General features: G+C 42.6%; 1 protein-coding gene across 1 annotated transcript in view; it reads left to right on the top strand.

Annotated features, from left to right (window-relative positions):
- Positions 1-27,505, top strand: part of FBXW8 (F-box and WD repeat domain containing 8) — a 237,150-nt gene that overhangs the window by 19,005 nt on the left and 190,640 nt on the right. Inside the window, exon 2 of the mRNA XM_006865507.1 lies at positions 8,692-8,796. Within this exon, the coding sequence (XP_006865569.1) occupies positions 8,692-8,796 (105 nt within the window). The remainder of the gene's footprint in view (positions 1-8,691; positions 8,797-27,505) is intronic.

Below are 27,505 nucleotides of genomic sequence, written 5' to 3'. Positions count from 1 at the left end.
ACTTTAAAAAGTTCCTGTGCAGCAGATTTGCCCAGTGCAATACGTCATCTGATCTCTTGTCTGCTGCTTCCGTGAATGTTGATAATTGATCCAAGAAGAATGAAGTCCTTGACAACTTCAGTCTTTTCTTCATTGATAAAGAATATTGTTTATTGGTCCAGTGGTGAGGATTTTTGTTTTCTTGACATTGAGATGCAATCCATACCAAAGGCTGTGTTTTTTGATCTTCATTAGTAAATGTTTCAAGTCCTCTTCACTTTCAGCAACACAGTAATAATTCTAAAAGAGTACAGCATTAAAAAAAAAAAAAGTTTGGCTACATTATGCTGGTGTTTACATAATTAAAATTCAGTGCTTTGAAACTGTTGTTGTGCTCCAGAACTCATAAATGATCAAGAACCATCGTGTTACTGGTAAGCATAGTACGATATCTCTGTGATTGTCTGCTAGTGTGGGAAGCCAGGACATACCCTCTGTCCACTGTGAACTGGAGCAAATCCTCTTTAGTCGTTGCTCTGGACGTCCTCTTGGAAAAGCCTCCTGTTAATGGATGCTCACAGTGCTTAGACTTTGGAGTAGCTTAGGTTTTGCTACCCTGCCTCATTTCCACAGTCATCAAACAATCCTCTGCCTATCCAGGGAGACAAGTCTTCCCATGTATCATTCCATTTTATTCTCACAATTGCCCAATGAAATAGGGATGCTATTATCTCCTTTTTACCATTGAGGAAGCTGAGACCCAGGGGCATGTAGTGTGGGAGGTGGGCTGGCCAAACCAGAATTGTTAGTGTGAATCTGTTCTTCTGTTCTCTGGCCTCCATGCTGGCCTGCGTCTGAATGATTGTGGTGGTTGGGGTCTAGGAGGGTGGGAGCAGGTCTGGGGGTGTGCTAAGAGAGCAGGTGGCATTGTCTTCCAGAATGTGGAGGGGAAACGAGCAAACCAAATAGCTGAAAGTAGGAGGGTTCCAGCAACTAAGAGTTCGCACTAGAAGAGGTGTAAACAGAGATGGTGATGTCTCATTCCTTGTCATAAACAGAGATGGTGGTGTCTCATTCCTTGTCATAAACAGAGATGGTGGTGTCTCATTCCTTGTCACCGTGTATCAGCCCAGCATCCAGTTCATAGTGAGTCTGGAGTGGAGCTGATTTTCGAAGGCAATGCCTGGCAAGTCTCTAGCAGTGAAACATAGAGTACAACTTCAGTCTGGATGAGTGCATGCTTTTCTGAGCTTGTGTTCTGGTTGTCATGAAGATAAGGACTTCTCTCTCTCCCTTTGTCTTTAACCACTTGACCCTTGTCACAATAATTCAAAAGAGAAAGCAGAAGGAAGTCCAGGGTTACAAGTGTGTGCCATTCTAGAGTGTTGTGTGGAGGGGTCTTATTTGTCTCTGGGCCAGGAAAGAAGGTGAATGCTCTGGAGTGGTGAAGCTGATTACTCATGGGAGGGGATCTAGCCTGACGTGAAACCAATGACTTTTCATTGTTTTTTTTGGACAGGGATCCTTTGCCTTCAGATTACACTTGCAGATTTTTTTCCTTCTGGTGAACATTTCTCTACTGATTTAATATGCTGTTCCTTCGTTGCCCATAGAGAATGATCAACTCGTACTTCTTTTTCCTTTGTTATTGTTGATTCTGACTCATAGCATCCCTGTGTACTATAAAACAGAATGTCGTCCTGTCCGGCACTGTCCTCACAGTTGTTCCTATGTTTGAACCATTGTTCAGCTGCAGTCAGTCCTTCTCTTTGAGACCATCCTCTTATGCTGACCCTCTGATTTACCAAGTGTCATAGACTGAGTTCTTTAGAGAAGCAAAAGCAGTGAAACTTATATATGTATATGTGTGTATATATATATATACCTTAGGCACAAGTATGACTCTCTAAGGACTTTTTGTAGAAGAGAGGTTTATATCAAGGAAATTGCTCACATGGCTGTAAGAGCTTGGCAGGTCCCCTGTCCATGCGTCAGATGTCAGACTGGAGGCTTCTGATTCACACAGCTGCAGGACTGATGAACCCAAGATCGTAGGTCAGATGGCAGGCAGGCAGGTAGGTCAGGCATGTAAGATGGCAGGTTGCTGCGGACTCGCAGGGTCGGCAGACAGTAGAACCAGTGGTTGGGTGATGTGCCAGATGCCGGATCCAGACTCAGTAAAAAGTAAGCAAGCTTTGCTGGAGTGTCTGATTCATTCAAAACAGGCCACACCTCCAGGGAATCTTCCTTTCATTTGATTGGCTAATCAGAGTAGACCTTATCATGGAGGTGATTACATTATATTAGATCTCATCATGCGGTATTGTTGTTGTTAAGTGCTGTCGAGTCAGTTCCGACCCATAGTGACCCTGTACAGGGTTTCCGAGGGTGTAAATCTTTATAGGAGTAGAAAACCTCATCTTTCTCCCGCGGAGCGGCTGGTAGTTTCGAACTGCTGACCTTAAGGTTCGCAGCCCGATTCGTAACCACTACGCTACCAGAGCTCCTTTTAGTATGTCTTAAGTGCTCAATTTCTGAGAATCCTGGCCCAGTCAAGTTGGTATAAAGCCTTGACTATTACAGTCAACTTAGCACCTGTACATATCTTCATAAACCCTAAATAATTTCTAAAAAAGGTCCTTATAAAGTCATACATGTGCCTAACAAGATAGTAGCATGCACACTGCCAAAACACACTAACCCCATTTACATTTTATAAGTGATCACACATACAAGGAGAAAAATACTTAGAACAATTGTAGTCCTCGTTTTTGCAACTGGTCACATGGCCATAGGTGGTATTTAGAACTACTGTCTTCCATCACCCATTCTATATTCCCCTTGCTCTCTGCAAGCGCCTCAGCTGGTCATGGCTTATCCCCTGGTGTGATTACCCAAACCTTCATTCCTGGAGTGTATGGACCATTTGTAGTCAAGTCAGAATTGGTTTGCTGTAGTTTACTATTGACTTTAATCACTGGGCGTGGTAGTACTACGAGACGTCCTAAGGAATCTCCTGGATTCCAGACATATCTCTTTACCTCCATGATGTAATAGTAATCTGATTTCCACTTGGTAACCAGGGTCCATCACACCATCCCTTCTTTGCCTGTTGATCCAGAGCTATGAGAAGGCCAAGGTGTGGTGCAGGGAGGGACATTCTTAAGTTTCCGTTCAGTGGGATCACTTGTGTCGCTGGGTGTCTTAGTGGGTGGGAGTATTCATCCTTTTAGAACCAAAGAGCCTAGGGTCACAGGGACTGGAAACAAAAAGTTTGCAAGTGGCCCACTAGGAGGCGTAGTGAATGGTGCCACTCCCGTTTCCACAGTTTAAGTATCTGTTAGAGCTGCACCCCACTCTTGGTACCAAATTCTGGCTGTCTGATCTAGTGTTGCTCTAACAGAAATACATTTTCTCAGTTGAGCGTGCCAGCTGTAGGAGAAGCTTCTCTCTCTGTCAGCTCTGGGGAAAGGTCCTTGTCTCCTTTCAGCATCTGTAGGCGTACCCTTCCTTGGAGACCTCCAACTGTCTCTGCATCTAGGAGCTTCACAGTACAGGGACCCCAGCTCCAAAGGACTCACTCCACTCCCAGCTCTTCCCTCTCTCTGCTTACTTCCCTCCCCTTTGTCTTTTGTAAGAGAAAAGGTATTGCAGGCTGCACCCATAGGGAACTCCCTGACATCAGATCAGGGTTATGATGGGATTAAGGTTATTGCTGCTGCTGGTAAATACCATTGAGCTGATTCTGACTCGTATTAACCCTGTGTGGGTTTCCTAGGTGCAGTTACCAGTCAGTGCTTATCTTACAGTGCCTTACCAGGACTCCAAACCCTCAGTCTTCTTATTGGTTTATCACATCATATCACATCATGGAGGGTCATCACAAAAGCTGCCAAACCATTGAGAACCATGCTCAAAGAACATGAAAAGTTGAGCCGTCTCTGTTTCTAAGAAGCATTCTGGCTGCACTTCTAAGACAAATTTATTAATTCTCTGGCATGGTGGTAGTTATGTGTCGTGGAGTTGGTTCCGACTCATAGCGACCCTGTACAGGGTTTCCGAGGCTGTAAATCTTTACAGGAGCAGAAAGCCTCAGCTTTCTCCTGTGGAACAGCTGGTACTTTCGAACTGTTGACCTTGTGGTTCATAACCACTACGCTACCAGAGCTCCTTAAGCATGATTAAGTGTTCTGGAATTCCCATTCTTCCCAGTGTTAGTCATAATTTGTTATGATCCACACAATCAAATGCCTTTGCATAGTCAACAAATCCCAAATAAATATCTCTCTGGAATTTTCTGCTTTCATCTAAGATCCTTCCTATATCAGTACTGATCGCTTTCATTCTGTGTCTTATTCTGAATCCAGCTTCAGTTTCTAGCCATTTCCTGTTGCACTGCTATACATGGTTTTTAATTATCTTCAGCAAAAATTTATTTAATTTTTTTAACTTTATTGTGAATGGAGTGAAGATTTGCAGACAAGATCATTAGCTTTACATTCAAAATTACATATTTTGTTTCATTTCACTGATTACAACCTCCTCCCTGCAACAAAAAGTATCCTCTCTGTGGTTCCCCGTTTACATCTTATATTTCACAAATTTCCAAAGGGCACATTCTGCAGGCCAGCCTCTTGCTCATAGGCACGCAGCCTTTCCTCAGTCCGAGGGCTCAGAGCCTGCAGCTGTCTGGTCTCTCCATTATGCTTCCTCTGTCACTGTGTGCTGTCACTGCTTTTCTAGGTAGGGATCTCACGTGTCACTCCTGCTTGTTCTTCTTGGTGGTCCTGGAGTCATCAAGTAGTGTCTTTCATTTCAGGCCTAGTCCTGAAATGAAAGATGAACTCTACTCTCTCTTTTAGTTATACATCTTCTACAGTTACAGTTGTGACAATCACAGTTAATCCTGCTAGCAGTTACTCACAATTGAATCATAAAATTCTATCACCATTGCCCCCACCCATCCCCTTTCTCCACATCCATCTGGATAAGAGGGAAACTCTTTTCAATGGAGATTTTACCTTACCTCCCTCATTCTGAAACTAAGCACACTCATGAAATCCTGTAAACCAGCCACTTCATACCTTTGTAGTCCCTCACCCCATTTTTGATAGCCAATATGTAAATTTTTAGCAAAATTTTAGTTGTATGTAATATTGATGATATTGTTTGATAATTTCTATAGTCTGTTGAATTGAGCACAGATACAGCTGTCTTCTAGTCAGTTGTCAGGTAGCTGTCTTCCAAATTTCTTGGTATAGTCAATTTATTATGTGCACAGCATTGCATCTGTTTGTTGAAGCTTCACAATTAGTATTCTGTCAACTACTTGAGCCTTGTTTTTTTTGTTTTTAATGTTTTTGTTGTGAATCAAGTAAAAGTCAATAAGGCAGATCATCAGTTTTACATTCAACAAATCATACAGCGTGTTTCATTACAATGATTTTAATTCCCTCCATGTACCATCAGTTAACAGTATATTTCTATTCCTTTTAGAGCCGTTTTTTTTAAACACTCAGGTTGTTTTTTTTTTTTTTTTTAAACACCACCAAAGGGCACAGTCTGCAAGCCTGCCTCCTGGCTGCAAGCTCTCAGCAACTCTCTCCCATGAATCTAGAGTTCTCAGCTGCTCCCTCTCTCCATGTCCCTATGTCTGCCTCCATCTCTGGTGTTGCTGCTTCTCTGGATATGGTTCGGCATTCTGCTTGTGTTCTTCACCTTTGATGGTCCTAGGGTCTTCTGCTTCTGGACTGTAAGATTAACTGCTTGCGTTTTTGTCACGAAACTTCTACCTTTACAATTGTGACAGTTGCAATAGTCATGATAACAATTACTTTTGAATCATAAGACTCTTATCCCCATCTCTTTTTACCAGACCCATCTAGACAAGATGATAACTATTCAGTGGGGACTCTATCTTCCCTCACACACTCTTAAACTAAGCTCCAGTTTGAAAACTTATAAGCCAGTCACTTCATGCCTTTATCACCCCCTCATTTTAGGTAGCCAATGTCTAAATTGCCCGTTCCTGTCTACCCTGTGTACATAGGGAATAATAGCATTGATACTTTATGTGAAGACTCCTTCCCTCACTGTTGGTATTTAGAGTTACTTCCTCCATGAGTATAGTTCAGGTTCATCAAATTGTAGCAATTTATCCTTGGTTCTTTTATAAAAAAAAAAAAAAAATTATCTTCCTCTAATTGAGTTGTGCTTATCAAGCCATCGAGGCTAGGTCAAACGGGTACTACCTGCATGTTTAAGTGTTCTTGTACGTCTCCCCTCACTTCATATCAGCTGGATGCTTCACTCTCAGCTCTAGCCCTCTGTGGCTGTGTCCTTGTCCATGGGCTCAGGTGTCCCCAGGTCTCACCACACTTTGGACCAACCCTTCCTCTTCTCTCTCTCATCTCAACAAGGTCAACGGGAGTCCTTGGAAAGTGGTTGAACTCAGCCCATTTCTTCATTGCTGCTTTTCCCCCTCTTCCACTCACCAGTAGACCATCGTGTTTGTCAGCAAGCTTATATGCCCGCTTATGTGTTCCCTTTGAGTTTTAATCTGAGAGCAGGATTTGTCCTGAGGGAATGTGATTGCTTGCCTTGATGACTTCCTGCGAACAACTTGCTTATTCTTGTAGTAGCCAGTCATACTGCCATTTTTGTTTTGGGTTTTTCCTGATGATCTTTCTTTGAAGATGTATGTTCTGTCACTCTTGCTGTTCCAGGTTAGTCTGCTTGTCCTTTCTAGTGGGAATGCCCTTCCTCAGAAGGTTCTGGATGGGACTCATGATTCCACCTAAGGTCCTATACACTGCAAAGGCTCCGCAAGAGGCCTATTTCACTGGACAAGTTCTAGAACCCCTTTTAGGTATTCCAATCAGTTATAGTATGACCTTGTTTTTTGCCACCACATTTTTGTCAGTTTTTTGTACTGTGATGGCTTGTGTGTCACTGTGATGCTGCATGCTGTGCCACCAATATTTTAAATACCAGCAGGATCACCGATGGTTAATGGATTTCATTTGAGCTTCTAGGCTAAGACTAGGAAGAAGGAAGGGCCTGGCAACCTACTTCTGAAAATACTGGCTAATGCAAACCCTTACGACTAGCAGTGGAACACTACCTGATACTAGAGCCAGAAGATAAGTGTCTCAGGTTGGAAGGCACTGAGAAGATGACATTTTCCTCCAGAGATCTTTTTGACTCTGTTTTTGCAGTCAACTACCGTATTTCTTCCTTGGGACTAGGCTTTTTTTTTTTCCCCCTCTTCTTTTCCTTTAGCTTTTTATTTGAATTGGACAAAGGTTAACAAAGCAGATCGTCTCTTTTATATTCAACAAGTCATGCCTATTTGTTTCTTTTTAGAATTTAAGCATACCTTCTAGGCTTATTTTTTGTTAGTTCTGAGACTCCTAAGTGACCAGCAATGTGAATCCCAGAAGATCTTCACTCTGGTTTTCGGTGGAATCTAAATCAGTTCTTAGACTCCCTAAAACTGCTGAGACTGTTTTCTACTTTGAGAATGCAGCCTTCCTTGCAGTACGTAAGATGATTGTAGTTAAGGCGGGAGTTAACAGTTTGCTTGCTACCGATAAGTCCCGGATGTCAGCCAAAGCTGATTAAAAATGAATTTTGTTAAGTAAGTTCCAGGGGAACAAAGAGCACAGCTTTGCTGAGCTTTGCTGGAGCACACCCCAAAGTGAGCTTTGGCAGGTGATTTTGTGAACCGGCGGAGGGGCGCAGAGACACTTGGCTTTTTTTCTGTTTCACACTCTGATTTCTTTGTAGTACCAAGATCGTCATGACAGCCTTATCTCTCAAATGAAGCTTGTTACCTCATCTTGAATTGCTTATCCAAAAGGCAGCGAGCTCTAAGGTTCTCTGCATTAATAACTGACACTGAAGAAGAAAAGCTTTGTTTGCCTTGGCTTGCTCAGGTTCTCCAGCATAACCTCCTGAGTATATTAGGAAACGTTGAGCTTCTCCAGTGGCTGAGGGGAGCTAGCATTCACCTCGGCCATGGGCAGAGTTCCGTTTATTTACTTTTTCCTCCTATTCACGGCTTCATTCTCCTTTTACTAATGAAAATACGTCAGTGTTTCTCCATTGGTGGGTGCTCATGTACCTCCAAGTTGGAAGAGGATAGCAGTACTTCTGGGAGGAGGGGAGGCCTTGCTGATTCCAAGATCACCGGCTGCTACTCTTTCCTTAGAAGCCAACAGGCTCTCCACCAATCTTTGGACTGACTCAATGATGTACCTGAATTATGGGAGCCCTGGTGGCACAGTTGTTAAGCATCCAGCTGCAAATGAAAAGGTTGGCAGTTTGCTTGGGACAGTTCACCTCTGTCCTACAGGGACGCTGTGACTAGGAACCAACTCCATGGTACTGGAGTACCCTGATTGTAACATGGCACCCCCTTTTCCTTGTCAAAGCCTGATGGGAAATGGTCTTCTGGGTATACTAGGTGAAGGTGAGAAGGGTTGGTCTGTGAGGGTCCGTGCACTGAAAGTGGTGGTTAGGTTCTGAATTAGGTCTATGACTGTGCTCCATGAAGTAGCCAACACACTGTGTTCTCTCCTGGGGAGCAGAGTGGTCACCCTCGTCTTCTATGGAGATCTGAGAATGCCTTTGCTGAGTTCAGGGCCTCTGACTGTGAGTAATTTTCTGATGTCACACTTGTAAGCTAGTTCCTTTCTCTTTTCTCCTCAGAATGAAATGGATGATGTGCCCTTCTTTGATGTCCAACTGCCTTATGAATTGGCAATCAATATATTTCAGTACCTGGACAGGAGAGACCTCGGAAGGTGTGCACAGGTAAGTTGCCATGAGCCAGTCTTCTAGATGTACCTAAAATGTCTGAAGCCTCTGTGGAGCAGAAATGTACAGAACCAAATGACAGATTTGAAGCATCAATGAGCTGGGTAACAACTTCATTGGAGGGAGCTCAGCCCTTACCGGAAGTGATCATCTTTTTGTGAGCAAATCTGCAGGCCTTCACGGAGCTAGCCTGCACAGTCTCTGGGTCAGTAGAGGCCATCCTTAGGTTGGTAGCTGAAGGTCACGACAGTGAAATTGTGTTTCAGGCAGATTGTCCAGATTCCCCTAAGACTCCTAGGACCCCAGTCATTGAGGCCTGTGAGCACTGAGGGAACCACAGATCATTTTGCCCCTCTTGGGCCTGCTTGGGGTCATATGCCCATGGAGGGGTCTGGTGGGAATTTATAGCTAAGTCAGACTTTATTGTATTTGATGAAATACAAATTCAGATTCAGGAGTTCTGGGGTAGGACCAAGAAGCCATGGTGGTACCACGGGTACAGTATTCAGCTACACTGAAAGGACAGCGGTTCAAACCCATCTGCTGCTCCGCAGAAGAAAGTCCGGTTTCTTCCAGATAACAACCCTGGAAACGCTATGGAGCATCTCTGCTTTGTTCTGTTATAAGGTTGTTGTGAATCAGAACTGACTCGATGGCAGTAGAAGCAATTGGACAATAGTGAGATTTTAAATTCTATTTGTTAGGCGATCTGGTGCTCAGTTACTAGCCAAAAGATCAGCAGTTTGAACCCACCACCTCACTTGGTGGGAGAAGGATGTGGCAGTCTGTTTCTGTCAAGACTACCGGGGCAAAAACCAACCAACATACCCATTGCAATCGAGTAGATTTCAACTCACAGTGACCCTGTATAGGGCTCCCAAGACTGTAAGTGTGTGTGAACTTAGAAAGCCTCTCATCTTTCTCCCATAGAGCAACTGGTGGATTTGAACAGTCGACCTTGGTTAGTGCAGTGCTTATCCCACAGTACTACCAAGCGACCTTTCTGTAAAGACTATAGCCTTGGAAACCCTATGGTGCTGTTGTGCTTTGTTCTCTTGGGTTGGCATCGACTTGATAGTAACATGTATGGTTGTCTGGTTTGGGGTTGTTGTTAAGTGCCATTGAGTCGATTCTGACCCATAGCGACCCTCTATAGGGTTTCCAAGGAGCAGCTAGTGAGCTTGAACCACCTACCTTGCAGTTCAAACAACTTTGTAGTCTGACTCATTAACCTGCAGTGCCACGGGGCCTGGGAATTCTGTATTTCTAACTAGCTCTCAGGTGATGCTGATGTGGCCAAGCCTCACTTTGAGAGACAAGGGTTCATGCCATACAAATTGCCCTCTTGTTCTCTTTGTTTTTGGCCACAAGTTTATAATTGATTTCTCATAAGTGTTATGATTTGCTTTACGTAATAAGACTTTTGATGAACAGCGACATTCCCCAGAAGACAATGAAGTATCTATTTGCCACAACTGCTTAAGATTTGATGGTCTAGTAGTTACCATTATCCCATCCTCAGATTCTATAAAGATTTTATATGCCTTTTAGAGAAAGGGTTCAATAAAACTGAGTGGTCGAGGACTTTACAGCAAGGTCCAAAGCACCATAAAAAATGTTAAGTGAAAAATGCCCAGGCGGTTTGAAGGTGGTGAGAGTTTCGAGGTGGTTTCTATTGTGACAGTCCCATGAAGTAGCATGATGCAGGACAACTAAGAGAATTGCTGCTGGTGCTCTATTTCTTTATGAAACATATTGCCAAAAGTTACTCTATTTCCATATGAATTTGAAAAGGTTGTTTGGTATTTTTGGTTGCCATATATTATTTCAGTGGGCTGATTGATAGGCAGTATTTTTCAAGGACAGTATGTCTTTAGGAAATGATGAAAACTATTTCAGTGCTAAAAGTCACTAAATAAAAATTTCCCATAGTGGAACTAAGCCCAACTCAGAGCTTTTCGATGACAGTACCTAAATTGTCTTTTTCTTTCCCCTTGGAAATTTGCTTTGTTAGATTCTAACTTTACACGTTGGCCATGCTCCCAAAAGTTAAAAACAAGGGTGTAGCTAAATGAATCCAATGCCTGGATTTCAGCGTGATGCTGTTAGCTGAAGTCTTGGAACAGTGTCTAATAGCTAGCTGCTTTACACAAAGTCAACATTAGAAGATAAAATCTTCATTCTGGCTGGAGAGCTGCTGTTTTCAGGGACCATTTCTTTTGACACCGCTTTTTGCTGTCTTGCTTTGTTGAGAGCCATGTGGCTTTCACATCTGCGGCTGGCTTTCTCATCCAAAGGGCTTATCAGTTAAAGATACGATCTAGTGGGAGAAGAGCTCCTCTCTTGCCACAATAGGGCTGCATTTCTGGGTAGATTGCTTATGCTGTTGGGATTATTCTGCAGGTGTGAACAGTGAAATTTGCTACACAGTAGTCCAGTTGTCTCCCAGCCTTCTTAGCACTTTGGCCAGGGGCATTTGTTGTTGTTGTCGTCATTGTTCAGCCTAGTGTTCACATGGGTAAGAATAGAAACATTCTGATATTTGTTACTGTTTGGTGTTGTTGAGCCACTTCCAACTCATAGCAACTGTGACATTGTTAAGTGACGTGGAGTCGGTTCCGGCTCATAGCGACCCTGGTGAGTTTGAACTGTCAGTCTTGTGGTTCTAATCGACCTTGTGGCTCCGTGTATTATCCCACAGTGCCACACCAAAACTCCCATAGAACTCTTGTAACAATGTACACTTTTCACACTGAGGTGGCTGCAGATGGCTAGTGGTTGGTAGAATTGGCTTTGTTTTTCTAAATGTTAAAATAGTGTGGTGGTGGTTATGTGCCGTGAAGTCGGTTTCAACTCATTATCTACCCTGTTATAGGGTTTCTGAGGCTGTAAATCTTTACAGGAGCAGAAAGCCTCTTCCATGGAATGACTGGTAGCTTCAAACTGCTGACCTTGAGGTTAGCAGCTCGACTCATAACCACTATACTACCAGAGTAACTTCTTAACACAAATATTACAAATTAATGAAAGTAAATAGTAGTTCTGTTTGTTGCAGTGGTTTTGTTTTTGAAAGAGGGTCCGAGTCCTTCTGTTTAAAGTCATGCCCTTCTGTTTATGATTTTGTTTTGGAGGTCTCACTCTTTCCCCCATCTGTCTCCCACTCCCCTGCCCAACCCAGCCCCCCTTCCTTTCCTCTCTCTGTTTAATCTAGGTGCCTTGGGATTTTAGTGACACTGGGCCAGTTCTGTGGAACTGTCACTGTGAACTCTTATGTGTGCCCTTGGAGAAAACCTGTTTGCTAAAATCTTTCTGCCAAATTAGTAACTGACTGAAGAGCAAGGAACCCCAATTGGGGAGGACTATTGGCTTTGACTTTTACTTCCTTTCCACATCCTTTCCATTTTCTACTTTGAGGCTTTACCCTTTCACAGTGAAAGTTATACTATGTTAGCTGTGGTTCTTCTGTCCTTTAATAATGACTGCTCTAGATCCGTCTTGTCAGTAGCTGTGCCTCAAAGATTTAGTATCTCTGGTCACTAAAACAGGGCTCCTCGTAATCAGTGAAGTGACAAGTTAGATGATTCATTGAGCACCTAGGCCATTTTGGTACTTAGGATTTTATATTCATCTTTCTGTGTGTGTCCTCAGGATTCCTGACACTTTACTGAATACTATGTTTTTAAGTGGATAACAATGACAAAATCGCAAGCTGTTTATTTTTATGATAAAAATGCATGAATCATTCTGAGGAATGACGAATTTTCAGTATTTATCCATATTGATTTTTTGTTAACTTTTTATTTTGAAATAACTACAAGTTCACTGGAAGTTGTAAAGAACTCATGCATAGTGTTTCAGTGTATTCTTCCCCAAGTCTCCTCCAGTGACCGGTCACATCCTCTGTAATGAGGAACACGACAGCAGGGCAGTTCCAGAGTTATTCAGATATCACCAGTTCGCATGCACTTATGTGTGTGCATTTCGTTCTCTGCACTTTTATCATGTGTCGGGGCAGGGGTGGGTCGTGTGACTACCTCCACAAGGAAATACAAAACATGCCGTGTGAAGTATGTGTATTGTGACAGCCATAGCCACCTCTCCCCTCTGCCCCATCTCTAACCCTTGGCAACTCTTACTCTTGTTCTCCATCTCTGAAACTTTGTCGTATGTTGTTTTAATTTTTAAAAAGCATTGTATTTTAGCTATGTGTGTTTCCTTACATGTAATTGTCCATTGTATGTGGGATCCTATGAGTTGGAACCAACTGGACAGTACCTAGCAAGAACAACTTAGCTACGTAAGCAACAGTGTCTTACTATTCAAATAAAAGGCAGAAAAGTACACATAAGAAAGCAATAAGGTAAAAGAGAAGGGTAAACTTACCATTTTTGATACAATTGGTAAGCAAGAAGTATGTGGTACCAACCAAAGAGCTAGATCTGGAACTAAAGCTCCATTCTATTAGATTATGACATTTCAGATGTGAAGGAGGAAAGTGTAATCTTATGTTCTTCCCTGTTGTCCCAGTAGATAGGGGAAGCTGAGTCTGAGCAAAAGAGTGTATGAAAGTCCAGAATTCCACGCCACGTGAGGCTGATTCTGAAGGTCTGTAGCTGCTGGCAGGACTCCCATAGTGCTTCACTCCTGCCTGTGCCGCCAGACTTTTCTCCCAAGGGGATAATGTGGAAGGGTTCTTGCGGGCTGAGACTCAAACTTCAGGAGTCGCCTGGCTGCTCCAGCTGCCTCTCTTAAGACGTTCGGGGAAAAGCAAAGCAACTGTAGAAAGAAAAAGAAAAAAAAAAGAGAACTAGATGAAATTAGAATGGCCAAAAGCATTACAACCATTGAACTTAGTGACATGTACTTGGGAGTTCTTTATGCCATTCACTCTAGTGTGCTTGAGAATTGCCATAATTATAAGGAAGAAAAGCAGAAGGCAAGAAAGAGATTGTGTTTGATTAAGCAAGTCCAAACCTTCTGAGAGCAGTGCCTGTTTGTATGCCTTTTGAAAATCAAAGTAATGCTATATTTTCCAAATTTAAATGAAAAAGTTGGACTTCTCTAGGAGATCAAATGGACAACAGCATGTTGAAAGGTTAGCTAGGAACCTTAGGGCCAGTGAGAAGTGCATCTAGTTCCTTTAAAGGACCCTGACTTTTATTCTGAATGTGTCGGCAAGCCATTAGAGTGTATTTGAGCTGGAGAATGATAAGATCCAACTTCATTTCTAAAAAGCTTATTTTGACTACAGATCATTAGGCTGCAGGGGACAAGGAGAGTGGCAAGGAGTTAGAAGGCTTCTGAAATAATCTAGGCAAGAGAGTATGCTGGCTTGGACCAGGTTTGGCCAACTTCCTCATAGAGATGGGTAGAGTCAACAATTGTTGGTGGTTTGGTTATGGTGAGAGGCAAAGTTAACCTGGACCCCAAGGTGTTTGGCCTGAGCAACCGGAAGCATGAGATTGCCATTTCCTGAAGTAGGGAAGATGGTGGGCCAGCAAGTTTAGGGGGAAGATCAGAATCCTGCTTGAGGTGACTGTAAGACATCCAAGTGGAAATAATGGCAAATAAACAGTGGTGAGGGTGATAGAATGAGCTCTGGGCTAAAGCTCTAAGCTTGGAAACCATCAGCACACCACTGGTATTTAAAGCCAGGGAAGTGGACGAGATCGTTAAGGAAGGGAAGGGGTGGAGCCCTGGTACACTACAGTGATTTGTGGCCAGGAGATGAGAAGAGATGCCTGTGAGATGAGGAGAAAGCTGCAGGGATCAAAGTTTTCACGGAGGAGAGATGGCCACAGGTTTGAAGTGCTGCTATTGTCATGTAAGATGAGGAATAGCCATTGGATTTAGCAGCTTGAAAGTCAGTCACTGGTGACCTTGACCTTATGGTGGGGGCACTAGTCTGATTGGAATGGGTTCAGGAGAAATTGGAGAAGAGGAGATTGAGATAATGAGTCCACTTTAGTTGTGTAGGAAAAGGGGTGGATGTTGGGTCCTTACCACTAGACGTATGTGAGCATGTGACTGGAACAGTGGCACTTTTCTCCCTCTTACTGGGCCTCACTGGTAACCCTATTCCAGGCAGAGCTAATAAAGCTGATTTTTGAGCCAAGGGCTTACCCCACCCCCCTTCTTTTTTTAATGCTGCAACTCACAGTGGTGTCATAAAGCAAAATGCTGGAGACACTTTTATTAGCAAATTTTTGCAGCTGAGGCTCACTCCGTGGGGCTTTTGAAGAGAGACCATTAGGCCCTTTGGCAAATTCAGGCTGGTAAACTGGCTAGATCTAATATAACTTAAGAAATCAAAATGTTAGCAAGATTTCCTTTTGGCGAGACCCTTTAAAATGGACTTGTAAAGTTTTAACTAGGTCGTCTTCTTGTAGATTTTTCCTTTGAATTAAAAGGTATTACTAAAGCTTATCAATTTTGTTCTCCTTTAAAAGAAAGAAAGAAAAAAGCAATCTCCCTTTAGAGTTTGCTCAGGAAATTGTGGGCACATTTCTGTCTTTAATGCCTAATTTTTTAAGTGTGACCCCGATCCCTTTTTGGAAGTAATTGTCACCTCTAGCATTTATAAAGCCCTCAAAGAGTTGCTTTGTAATCTAGGATTTGAACTTCATCCTGAATATTATTTTCTACAGAGTAAGCACTTTTGATGTAGGGGCGAGAGGTAAGGCTGATACACCAGAACATCGGCTTTCCGTTCTAAGGTTTTCATCCCCTAAATCCTCATGTACATACTTTAGGTTGTGTTATTGAAAACGATTGGTATTTTCCTTGAAGCTGATGTGAAAAGCTGCTTTCAGCTTCTGAACTTTTAAAGTCTGAACATTGAGACTTCCTGAAAGTCCTACTGGAAAGTTTCCCCATTTTAAAGCGGCTGAAATGTGTACATGTTTTCTTTCTCTTGAAAACTCATGAAGAGGGTTTCATTAAATTGGGGTCTTTGAGTCTGTAATCACTAGATTTGGATTCTCCTAAAGCGCTGGGGATTGAAAGTCTCCATCTGACAGAAGGCAGTCCTGTAGGTCTCTTTTAGACAACAGAATGATCGAGATGACCCACTCTTTGGAGCTGGTCTTGTGATTCAACCTGAATCACAAACCAGGGAACAAAACTTCTCTGATGTTCATGTAGCTTCCCCAACTTCAGGGAGCAGTGTGAAATTCTCTCAGTGTGAAATTCATAAGTCTGGCAGGTTGAAGTGAAAGTTAGTGCCCAACTCATCTTAGTCATTTGACCAGGAACCCCCATATCATGTTCTTGAAAGCCTTCTGCAGAACACTAGTCTTTTGAGGTACACTGTGTAAGATTTTAGAGACCCTATCAGTTTAGGAGCGTCTTATAACGCCTTAGAGATTGGCAGCACACCGCAGAGTAATAAGGTTCTGAGAAGTCCTGCAGTGAAGGCTATTACTTAGTTTTGTTTAAAGGTATCTGACAGTGGAGTCCTTTTGTAGGTAATTTTGTAACCTCCTGAGGCACTATTATACTGGACATGCATTGGGGAGTTTATGTAGTGAAGTCAGGACTACAGTCATATGACCTCTTTGCTCTTAGTTCTTTGTCTGGTAGTTATGTTTCAGCATTTATATTCCACTCACAAAAAAGAGTACCCCAAGGATCAGAGCTAACTGCCCTGTGATTAGTTACCCCTCTCTGTTTTGGAGAACCAAAACATACGTGTCTCTGTATGTCATCCCTTATTTTAAACTTACTTAACTCCGCGTTCCAGGTTCTCTTAGTGGGAGTAGAATGCTCTGTTCTGGAGCAGTTTGAATTATGGCCTGCCCCATCACAGGTAAATGTTGGTGTGTTCCCCTCTCGCTTCATGATTGCCCACTCCTCAGACTCACTCTGGCTTAGATAGATGGACAGACAGCCCCTGGGTGTCACGGGTAGGCTCAGCTGTAGAACAAACATAACCCTTTCACAAATGTGACCTGTCTTACCAACACTGGAGCTTGGATGCTGTGGGGTTCTGTTCTTTCTTGCCTGACTACCCATAATCATATGTGGGTTTGGTTCCCCGACACTCCAGTAGCTAAGGTAGAGAGTGCTGCTGGGTGACAGCATGCTGAGGTGGATTTGTAACCCATGCTGTGGCTGGCCACAACCTGGCTGTGATGGGTCCATGTTGGCCTGGGGGAGAGCTCCAGTGGTTTGCCGCAGGACTCGATCCTCATCCTCAACTAGGTTAGTGGTTTCTTTCTTTCTTTCTTTCTTTTTTTTTAAAATAAGATGTGACTACCCACGGACTGGACCATATTTTTATCAGATTTGCAAATGACTTAGAGATGGGAGAAGTAGCTAATAAAGTGAATGACAGAATTGAGATTTAGAGATGATCTGAGGAGGTTCAAATGCTGGGTAGGGGATCAATGAAGGGAATTTGAGAAAGGATACCAAAAACCAGTCCCACTGCTGCGAGTTGGTTGCTATTGCAACTCATAGTGACCCTATAGGACAGAGTTGAACTGCCTCATTCATATTCCAGGGCTGTGAATATTAAACAGATGTCAAATCTTTCTTCCCAGGAGTGACTGGTAGCAGCCGGGTGCTTAACCACTGTGCCACAAGAGTCTTGTGAGTCACTGTATGTCAGAATCAATAGCAGTGGGCTTTACAAATGATAGAGAGTTAAACACTTTGATTACAAAAGAAGCACTGGTCAAGTAAGAATTAGGAGACTTTCTTGTTTGTTTCTTTAATAACAGTTTGTGTTTAAGAAGATCCTGAAGAATGATGAACATCAAGTTCAGATTGCTCTTGGGGAGAAGATGTGCACCGTGTACAGGAGTTTTAAGCTTAACTAGTAAAGTTTAGCAGAGTGGTGAGCCCATGTGCTGTTCTTTATAGCCTTTTGTTTTAAATAGTTAATAAATTAAGCAGACTCCAGAAGCTTTAGTGGACCATTATTTTAGTGGACAAGATGAAGTGTGTGCAACAAGTGAAACAGTAAATTATTGCATGATAAAAAATCTTTCTGCTCTTGGCACTTCACAGATCCTATTTGGAGTGCTGTTCCATCCCGAGTATCACATTGTGTTCATTCCTGTGGAGCACTGAGGATGCATACATACTAGGGTGCATTCAGAGAGGTGATAGACGTGGAAACTAGTCATATAAGAAACAGTTGAGGGAAATGGGTATTATTTAACCAGTGGAGAAATGACTAGGGGAAAATGTGATGACAGCTATTTAAAGGAATGTCATGTAGAAGAAACACACCAATAATTGCTTGTATGCAAGTACAGGCCAAAGCTGAAGAAAATGAAAACAAGTCCATGAGAGCCAAAGTAGGACCTTGAACATATCCCATCTGAATGTAGAGACCATCTCAAGTTGATGCATTAGGCACTAATGACAGGTGAGAAAAACTGGATGACGGGAAGAGCATCTTGCACAAAAGCAAAAAATCATTAAAAAGACAGGAAAGAAAGAAAAGACAAAAAAAAAAAATGGATGCCAGAAGAGACTTTGAAGTGTTAGAGATGCTAAAGCAAATGGAAGAAATTAGAAAGCAAAACAGCTGAACAGAAAATTTCCAAAGGGCAACTTGAGAGAAGACAACATCAAGTATTATAATGAATTGTGCAAAGAGCAGGAGTTAGAAAAACAAAAGGGAAGAACATGTTCAGTATACTCAAGCTGAGGGAACTGAAGGAAAAATTCAAGGCTTGCAATATTGAAGGATACTATGGGCAAAATAATGAATGATGAAGCAAGCATCCAAAGAAGATGGAAGGAATACACAGAGTCAGTGTACCAAAAAAACAAAATGGTTGCTGTTTAACCATTTTGAGATGTAGTGTTTGATCAGTAGCTGATGGTACTGAAGTGTGTATTGAAGGCATTGACAAAGAACACAGCACCAAGAATTGATGGAATATATATTGATGTGGCACTGTAGACACTCACTCATCTATACCAAGAAATTTGGAAGACAAATACCTGGCCATCCGATTGGAAGAGATCCATATTTGTGCCCATTCCAAAGAGAGAGGTGACCCAATGGGATGTAGAAATCATTGGCCAATATCTTTGATATCCCATGCAAGTAAAATTTTGCTGAAGATCATTTAAAAAAAAACAAAAAACTACAACAGTATATCAACAGAGAACTGCCAGAAATTCAGGTCGGATTCAGAAGAGGACATGGAACTAGGGATATCAATTGCTGACATCAGGTGGATCTCAACTATAACCAGAGAATGCCAGAGACTGTGCAAAGGCATTTGACTGTGCGGGTCATGATAAGCTATGGATAACATCGCAAAGGATGGGTATTCCAAAAATATTTAATTGTGCTCACTAGGAACATGTATAGAAATCAAGAGTCAGTTGTTAGAACAAAACAAGGGGATACTGAATGGTTTAAAATCAGTAAAGTTGTGTGCCAAAGTTGTTGTCTTTCACCATACTTATTCATTGTGTATACTGAGCATATAATTTGAGAAGCTTAATTTTATGAAGGAAAATGTGACATCAGGATTGAAGAAAGACTTAGTAACAATCTGTAATATGCAGATAAGGAGCTCTGGTAGTATAGTGGTTACAATTCGGGCTGCTGACCTCACAGTCGGCAGTTCGAAACTACCAGCGGTTCCATGGGAGAAAGATGAGGCTTTCTGCTCCTGTGAAGATTTGCAGCCTCGGAAACGCTGTGCAGGATCACTATGAGACGGAACAACAACAACAACAACAACAACAATATGCAGATGATGAAACCTTACTTGCTGAAAGCAAAGAGGACTTAAAATACTTACTGATGAAGATGAAAGACTACAACCTTCAGTAAAGATTACACCTCAGTGTTAAAAAAAAAACCCCAAATCCTCACCATTAGACCAGTAAGTAACATCATGATAAATGTAAAAAAGATTAAAGTTGTCAAAGACTTCATTTTCCTTGGATCCACAATCAATACTTATAGAAGCAGCAGCCAAGAGGATTCAAATGACCTATTACATTGGACACATCTGCTGTACAAGACCTCTTTAAAGTGTTCAAGAACAAAGTTTGAGGACTAAGGTGTGCCTGACCCCAGCCCCATGGTATTTTCAACTTCATATGTATGTGAAAGTTGGACATTGAATAAGGAAGACCGTATAAGAATTGATGCATTTGAGTTAGGGTGCTGGAGAAGAATATTGAAGTACCATGGACTGCCAGAAGAACTAACAAATCTGTGTAGGAAGAAGTGCAGCCAGAATGCTCCTTAGAAACCATGTTGGTGAGACTTTGTCTCTCATACTTTGGACATGTTATTGGGAGGGAGCAGTTCCTGGAAAAAGACGTCATGCTTGGTAAACTGGAGCCTCAGTGGAAAAGAGGAAGACCCTTAACGAGATGGATTGACTCAGTGGCAGCGCAGTAGGCTTAGGTATAACAATTGTGATGGAGCTGGACTGTTGAGTTCTGTTTTGCATTGGGTCACTATGAGTTGAAACCAACTCGATGGCATCTAACAAGAACCTGTAGAAGAAGGACTCGATTTCTCCTTCAAAAGGACAAAATTGGGACCATGACTGGAGTCCGTTTTCTGTACAAGAAGGAATCGCTTTCAAATAAACTGCCTTCAGTGGACCAGACTGATTTGGGAGTTCAGGTCTAAACTGGAAGCATTCAAGGAAACACTGGACTCTACCTACCAGGCTGCTCTGAGGAGCCTTCCTGCAATGAGGAGGTGACACACCTAGTTGATTTCCAGTCAAATCAGTCAGACTGATGGTGATCCCATGCATGTCAGAGCACAACTGTGTCTCATAGGATTTTTAGTGGATGTTTTTTTCAGACGTAGATAGCCAGTGCTTTCTTCTGAGACACTTCTGGCTGGACTCCAGCCTCTAATTTTCTGTTAGCAGCCAAGCACATTAACTGTTAGCTCCACTCAGGAACTCCAGTTCATCTCCAAACCCTCTTAATTCTTCAGTTTCTAAAACTTGAGCCAAGTGTGACCCTTGCCGCTTCAAGTTACAGTGTGATACTTTGGTTCCAAAGAGTAGCAGAAGCCTTTGTCACTCTGTCTTCTACTTAGTCTTAAGGTGTGATGCTGATAGCCCATAGCATATGTATCCCTGCAGAGACGGTGGCATCGGTGTGGCTGTTAGCCCTAGAACTTGCATGCATGCATATATAGAACAAGTGGCCTGATACAGGGTACCAGAACTGCATTGTGCCATCAGAGTGCACCTTGTTGAACGTTACTTTGGGTTGAAGGATGTATTGGAGTAGTTACTATAGTTTGCTTGAGTTGGAAAGTCAGAAATTTTGAGACTGACTCAAGGTGAATTCTTGGAATCTGACTAATTTTACTTTGAAAGATTTGAGTCTCCTTATGCTGCCATGGGGTAGTTAGAAGCCATTATAGATTTAATAACAGCAATATATATATATATATATATATATATTACACATACATATATATATAAAGGAACACCTGCTGTTGCTATGTGCCATCAAGCCGGTTCCGGTTCATAGTAATCTGTATAAGGTTTGTGAGGCTGTAAAGCTTTATGAGAGTAGGAAGTCTCATCTTTGTCCCCTGGAGCAGCTGACCTTACAGTTAGCAGCCTAGTGCGTAAGCTGCTATGCTACCAGGGCTCCTGAAAAGGAACTCTAATGGCTGGCTTCTTTAAAGCAATATTTAGAACAGCATAATTTCGTAATTGTGACTTTCTGGGGCCTAGATGCCATGAGTGTGACTCCTATGGCAGTAGGCTTGGGTTTGTGTTTGGGTTGGTTGCTTGGTTGGTTTTTTATAGTGCTGTTATAATGCTCTGTGTTGTATGTACCTATGCAGAGGTGATTGCATCTGTGAAACACTTAACTGTGAGCCCTTTGAGACGCACAACTTTCCTGTGGTTGGGGTACGCTTAGTCACATTGTAAAGACAGGAAAACTAATTGAATGTTGTCATTCACACAGGGTCTGCTTCCCCTCGCCTCCCCTCTTACAAAGGAGGCAAGAGATGCATAGCTTAGTGACTTTCTCGTGGTCACACAGCTAATTAATGGAAAACCTGTTCATGAGAAATAGTATTGGTTTCTTTCCATGAGCATAACCGAATTTTTATTACAACTCACTGCTTGACAGTGCAGAGCATAACCGAATTTTTATTACAACTCACTGCTTCTTGACAGTGCAGCTGATCATTCAGATACGTTTCTGAAAATGTTATATGTATGTGAGTATTCCTGTCACTTTAGGTCTCTTTGGGAAACTCATTATGTAAAGGAATCCTGCCATGAGTTATTTTGTACAGGGAGCTCTGTATTGAATCTTAATTTTTTTTAAATGTTGTTCTTAGGTGCCATCAAGTCGATACCTACTCATCGCGACCCTATGCATAACAGAACGAAACACTGTCCAGTCCTGGGCCGACTTCACAATTGTTGCCACACTTGAGCCCATAGATGCTGCCATATTGCCAGTCCATCTTGCTGGGGGTCTTCCTCTTTTTCTCTTGACACTCCACCTTACCAAACATGATATCCTTCTCCAATGACTGGTCCCGCCTGACAATATGTCCAAACGAAGTGTGGCCATCCTGGCCTCCAAGGAGCACTTTGTGCAAATTGTAATTTTTATGTATGTGAACTTCATGTGGGTTTTATTCCTTTGTTCCTTATTAATATAGTATATTATATTGATAGACTTCTGTATGATAAACCAACATTGTCCTCCTCCAGGACTAAATTTCTGTTGGTCATGGTGAAAAAGCTTTTTTTTTTTTTTTAAGTTAAATGTTACTGGATTTTGTTTGCTAGTAATTTGCTGAAGATTTATATATCTATATTCATAAGCAATGTTGGTCTGTATTTTTCTTATAATGTCTTTATCTGGTTTTGAGATTAGGATGACACCTCATAGAGTGAGTTGGAATGTGTTCTCTTGCATTTTGGGAAGCGTTTGTAAAGGGGTGGTGTTCATTCTTTTTTAAACATTTGGTAGAATTCACTAGTGAAGGCACAAGCATAGGAGGTTTGTTTGTTGTTGTTTTTTAATGTTTTATTGTGAATTATGCCGTAGTTTACATGGGAGACCATTAGCTTTATATTCATCCTATTGAATATTGTTACATTCCCGTGGTTACAATCCCCTCCATGCATCATCAGCCAACCAAATGGTACACTCCGCAAACCTGCCTGCTGATCGTCAGCACACAGCCCCTCTCTCTCTCTCTCTGGGTCTAGAATTCCCAGCCACTCCATCTCTCCACGTCATGGTCTCTGCCTCCATCTCTGGCGTCACTGTTTCTGAGTAGGGTCCCGCTCTCCGCTCTTCTCCCTTGATGATCTCCGGGACCTCGCTCTTGAACTGCAAAGTCAACCACTTCCTTCCTTTTGCTACAAAATGTCCACCTTTACATTTTAAACCCTCACAGTCAGTCCTGATAGTAATTATTCACTGTTGTACCACATGAGTGCTATCCACATCTCCTTTCATCAGTCCTGCCCAGACAGATTGGATACTTCTCAGTGGAGATTCTACCTTCTTCTGCACCCTCTGGATCTAGGCTCCCTCTTGAAAGCTTGTAAGCCAGTCACTTCTTGCCTTTGTAGCCACCCCCCCTATTCTGGGTAGCTAATGTCCAAGTTGCCCATCCCTGCCTACCCTGTGTATTGAGGGGGTGGGAATGATCCTCACTGTAAAGATTTGTTCCCTCTTTTGAGCTACTGCATCCATAGGTGTTGGTCAGGTTCATCAGATTGTATCAGATTACTCTTTTTTTTCTCCCCCTCTTCTTTCTTCTTCTAGTTGAGCTCTGATCATCCAGTCATTGAAGCCAGGTCAAGTGGGTATTATCTGTAAGTGTGGGTGTTCTTGTGCATATGCCCTCACTTCTCATCAGCTGGACGCTTCATTTTCCACTGTAGTCCTCTGTGGCTATGTCACTGACTCTGGGCCCAGGAGTTCCCAGGTCTTGCCATACTGCTGGCCAACCAGGTCTGCACCCGGGTTCACAGGAGTCTGTTGAACGTGGTTGGACTTAGCTCACAGCTATGCTGCTGCTTTTCCCTTATCAGTAACCAATGTGGTCACCAGTCAGACAGCATGCCTGCTCAGTTTTGGAAGGGGGTTTTCCCTGAGGGGACCCAACCACTTGCCTTGATTTCTCCCTGGGCAAGCATCTAGCTTGTTCTTATAGTAGTCAGTCAGACTGCTGTTACTGTTTGGTATTTTTCCTGTTGGTCTTTCTTTCAAGAAGTATCTTCTGTTTTTCTAGCCACTCCAGGCTGGTCTGCTTGTCCTTTCAAGTGGAAATTTCCTACCTCAGAAGATTGTGGATGGGGTTCCGGATTCCACTGATGGTCTTATGCAATGCAAAGGCTCCACAGGAAACCTCCTTCACTGGGCACATTGTAGGCCCATTTTAGATATTCCAGTCAGTTATAGGCAGAAGATGGACTTACAAGCTTTCTATAATGCTATTTCTGGCTATTCCTTTCTCTCCCCCTCCAGTGTCTATTTTATAATGGCATGCCAGGGAAACCAAGATTCAAAAGACAGCCAAGCATCTGAACATTATTTTCCCCCTTTTGCCTATTCCACCCATGTCTCAATCCCTGTATCCCAGAGCCCTGTTGTTCCAAGGTTGTGCATACATCATTATTTACCTCTGTCCCACTTAGCCCATGCAAACCTGCCTAACTGTTCTCCCATATACCTTGGTCTTCCATCCCCCTCCCCCTTCTTGTGTTTTGCCCCTCCTCCCCAGCACCCAAACTATCTGTGTCTCTTCCCTGCTCTGTGCTCCACCTTCCCCTCTCTTCCCTCATCCCACCCCCCACGTCCTGGTAACCAGCAAGAATTCTGCCCTCCCCCCTGTAGTATGGGTTCTTTTTCTTAGTCTTTTACAGTAGTGGTCCTATGCAGTGTATCTCCTTTTGTGACTGACTAATTTCACGGCCTAGGAGTTTTTGATGACTGATTTTACTTCTTTACTTGTCATAGAGCTACTCAGATTTTCTGTTTTTCCCTGAGTTAGTTTTGATAGGTTGTATCTTTCTCTGGTAGCGTAGTGGTTACGAATCGGGCTGTGAACCATAAGGTCAGCGGTTCGAAACTACCAGCCGCTCCGCGGGAGAAAGATAAGGCTTTCTACTCCCGTAAAGATTTACACCCTCAGAAACCCTGTTACAGGGTCGCTATGGGTCGGAACCGACTCGATGGCACTTAACAACAACAACAACAACAAATCTTTCTAGTAATTTGTTGTGGCTTTTTTTTTTCTTCAGCTAGATAATCTGATTTGTTTGTATTCTTTTGTTTCTAGTATAATCTAACATGACAGTTCAAGAAATCAAGATTTTCCTTTTTCTTCAGGGTTTATTGTTATGTTTGCTTATGAACTTTTCTGGGTTATTCTGTACTTTGTATTTTCAGTCATTTCATGTCATATCATACTACTGAAGTCTCTGATCAATTAACTTACTTATCAGCTAATGACTGGATAGAAATTTCCATAAATTCCTTGAACAGTTAAGTCACCCAACCTTTGCCAAGGGGTCCTCTGTGTGTTGGGCCATGACCTTGGTCATCTGGCATTTGCAGTTCTTCCTTAGCCTTCCCTTCCTGCTTGTGCACAGTCTCAAGGTCAGCTAGAGCCTAGGAATTAGGGCCTTCTCTGATTTTTCTTGCTCATGCACACAGTCCTGTTAACGCACAGAACGTTCTTCATTCCTGGGAAGTTGTTAGAGATTTTTTTCCCCACAGCACTCTATGGGCATCCCCTTTGCCAGTTTTTCCTTCTCACTTCATTGGTCAGCCTCCTGTAAACTCCACCTGATAATGCCGCCTTAGACCACTGCACTGTTCTACATTTGTCCTTAGGTTTTTGGCAAGTACCCTGGGATAGGACTGAGTGGGCTCTGATTCAGGTCAACTGAAGATATACCCTGAGAATGGGGCTTTTCAGCAAGTTTCTAGACAAGTCAAATAGATAATTCTCTGGGGACAGGACTTTTCCAAATACGTTCTCTTTGCTCCCACGGCTCCTAGGCTGCTGTGAAGCGAGGAAGAGAAACATTGAGATATTAGAAAAAGTCAGGATGCTAATGAGGTTGCTGTTCTTACTGAGATTCTACGGGTTTTTCTTGGATCAATGCTCCTTGGAATGTTGCAGGCCTTTAGTTAATTTTGAGAATTATGAAATAGTTGATTTTGACTTTCTTTGCTGATATTCTTATGGATTTAATTGAGATTTTTGGCGGTCTTCACTCTGCCATCCTGAAAGTGCGTTAGATGGCCTGGCAGTTCCAGGATGGTTTTATTAATGGCCTACCGACCAACCGTGGTCCTTGAGTGGCAGAGGGCTGGCTTGTTTCTCTCCACCTCCCGAAGGAGACTGGTTTTATGGCTTGGTGGCAGGGCTCTTTACCTGTACGAGTACCCCAGCAAGCGTTACAGAAGTGTGATTTAGCCGTCAGAAGTGAGCTAGCAGAGAGCAAGAGCATAGCATTGTCCGGCCCAGGAAAAGCCTGTGCCTCTACATAGTATTCATAGAACAAGGCACTCTGTGCAGTGCGTCTCCCTTGCACACGCTGTGTGCTGTCTCAGTTTGTCTCGTGTTCTCTCTTGTCTCTGTATTTGATGGCTTGAAGGGACCCTAAGAGAGTGTTACAGAGCGTGCAATACTGTATACTACTGGTTGCTGCTCATATTTTACGTGAAGGAAGTTGCAGCCTTAGAATGTGGAGTAGACCTTATGCACTTGATCCCATGTTACTAGACTGCACTGCAGACCCCAGATCTTGCTGATTTGTTAATCTTTTGCAATCCAACTTTTGCAATCTGGCCAAGTTTGTACATTATCCTGTGATGAAATTCATCATTCCTTTAAATTAGAGTGGAAAACAACAAATAATTGCTAAAATGACCCATTTCCTCTGGATACTGTTGGGATTTGAAATTCAGTCCAGATGTAACAATATTTTCTCTGCATCATATCTTACAATCATATTTAAGAGTCTCAGTTTTCTGTTAAATGTGTCTTTTACTCCCTACGTTAATCTCACATACAATCAGAATTCGAATTTCTTATATAACTCAGGTCTCACATTATGGATATTTATTTGGTGATATCAAGTTGATTCCTATTTATAGTTAGTTACCCTGACTACAACAGAAGGAAACATGGTCTGGTCCTGGGCCATCCTCACAATCATTCCTATGTTTGAACCCATTGTTGCAGGTGCTTTGTTAGTCCATCTCATTGAGGGTCTTTGCCTTTTTCTCTGTCTACATTACCGAGTATGATGTCCTTCTCCAGACACTTTCCCCACCTGATAACTTGCCCAAAGTACGTGACATGAAGTTTCACCATCCTCCCTTCTTTTTTTAAGTTTTCATTGTGAATTATGTGATAGTTTACATGGGAGAATATTAGTTTTACATTCATCCTACTGTATATTGTTTCATTGCCATGATTACAATTCCCTGGATGCATCATCAACCAACCAAAGGGTATACCCCATAAGCCTGCCCCTCAGTCGTCAGCACACAGCCCCTCTCCCTTTCTGGGTCTAGAGTCCTCAGCCGCTCCATCTCTCTGCGTCATTGTCTCTGCCTGTGCCTCCATCTCTGGTATCACTATTTCTCTGGGTAGGGTCCCGCTCTCCGCTCTTCTCCCTTGATGGTCCCAGGGATCTCCGCTCCTGAACTGCAAAGTCAGTTACTTCCCTCCTTTTGCTAC

This window comes from Chrysochloris asiatica, unplaced genomic scaffold (assembly GCF_000296735.1).
Source record: "Chrysochloris asiatica unplaced genomic scaffold, ChrAsi1.0 scaffold00078, whole genome shotgun sequence".
NCBI lineage: Eukaryota > Metazoa > Chordata > Mammalia > Afrosoricida > Chrysochloridae > Chrysochloris > Chrysochloris asiatica.
Note: the sequence above shows the minus strand (reverse complement) of the source record. Positions and strands in the feature narration are given on the sequence as shown.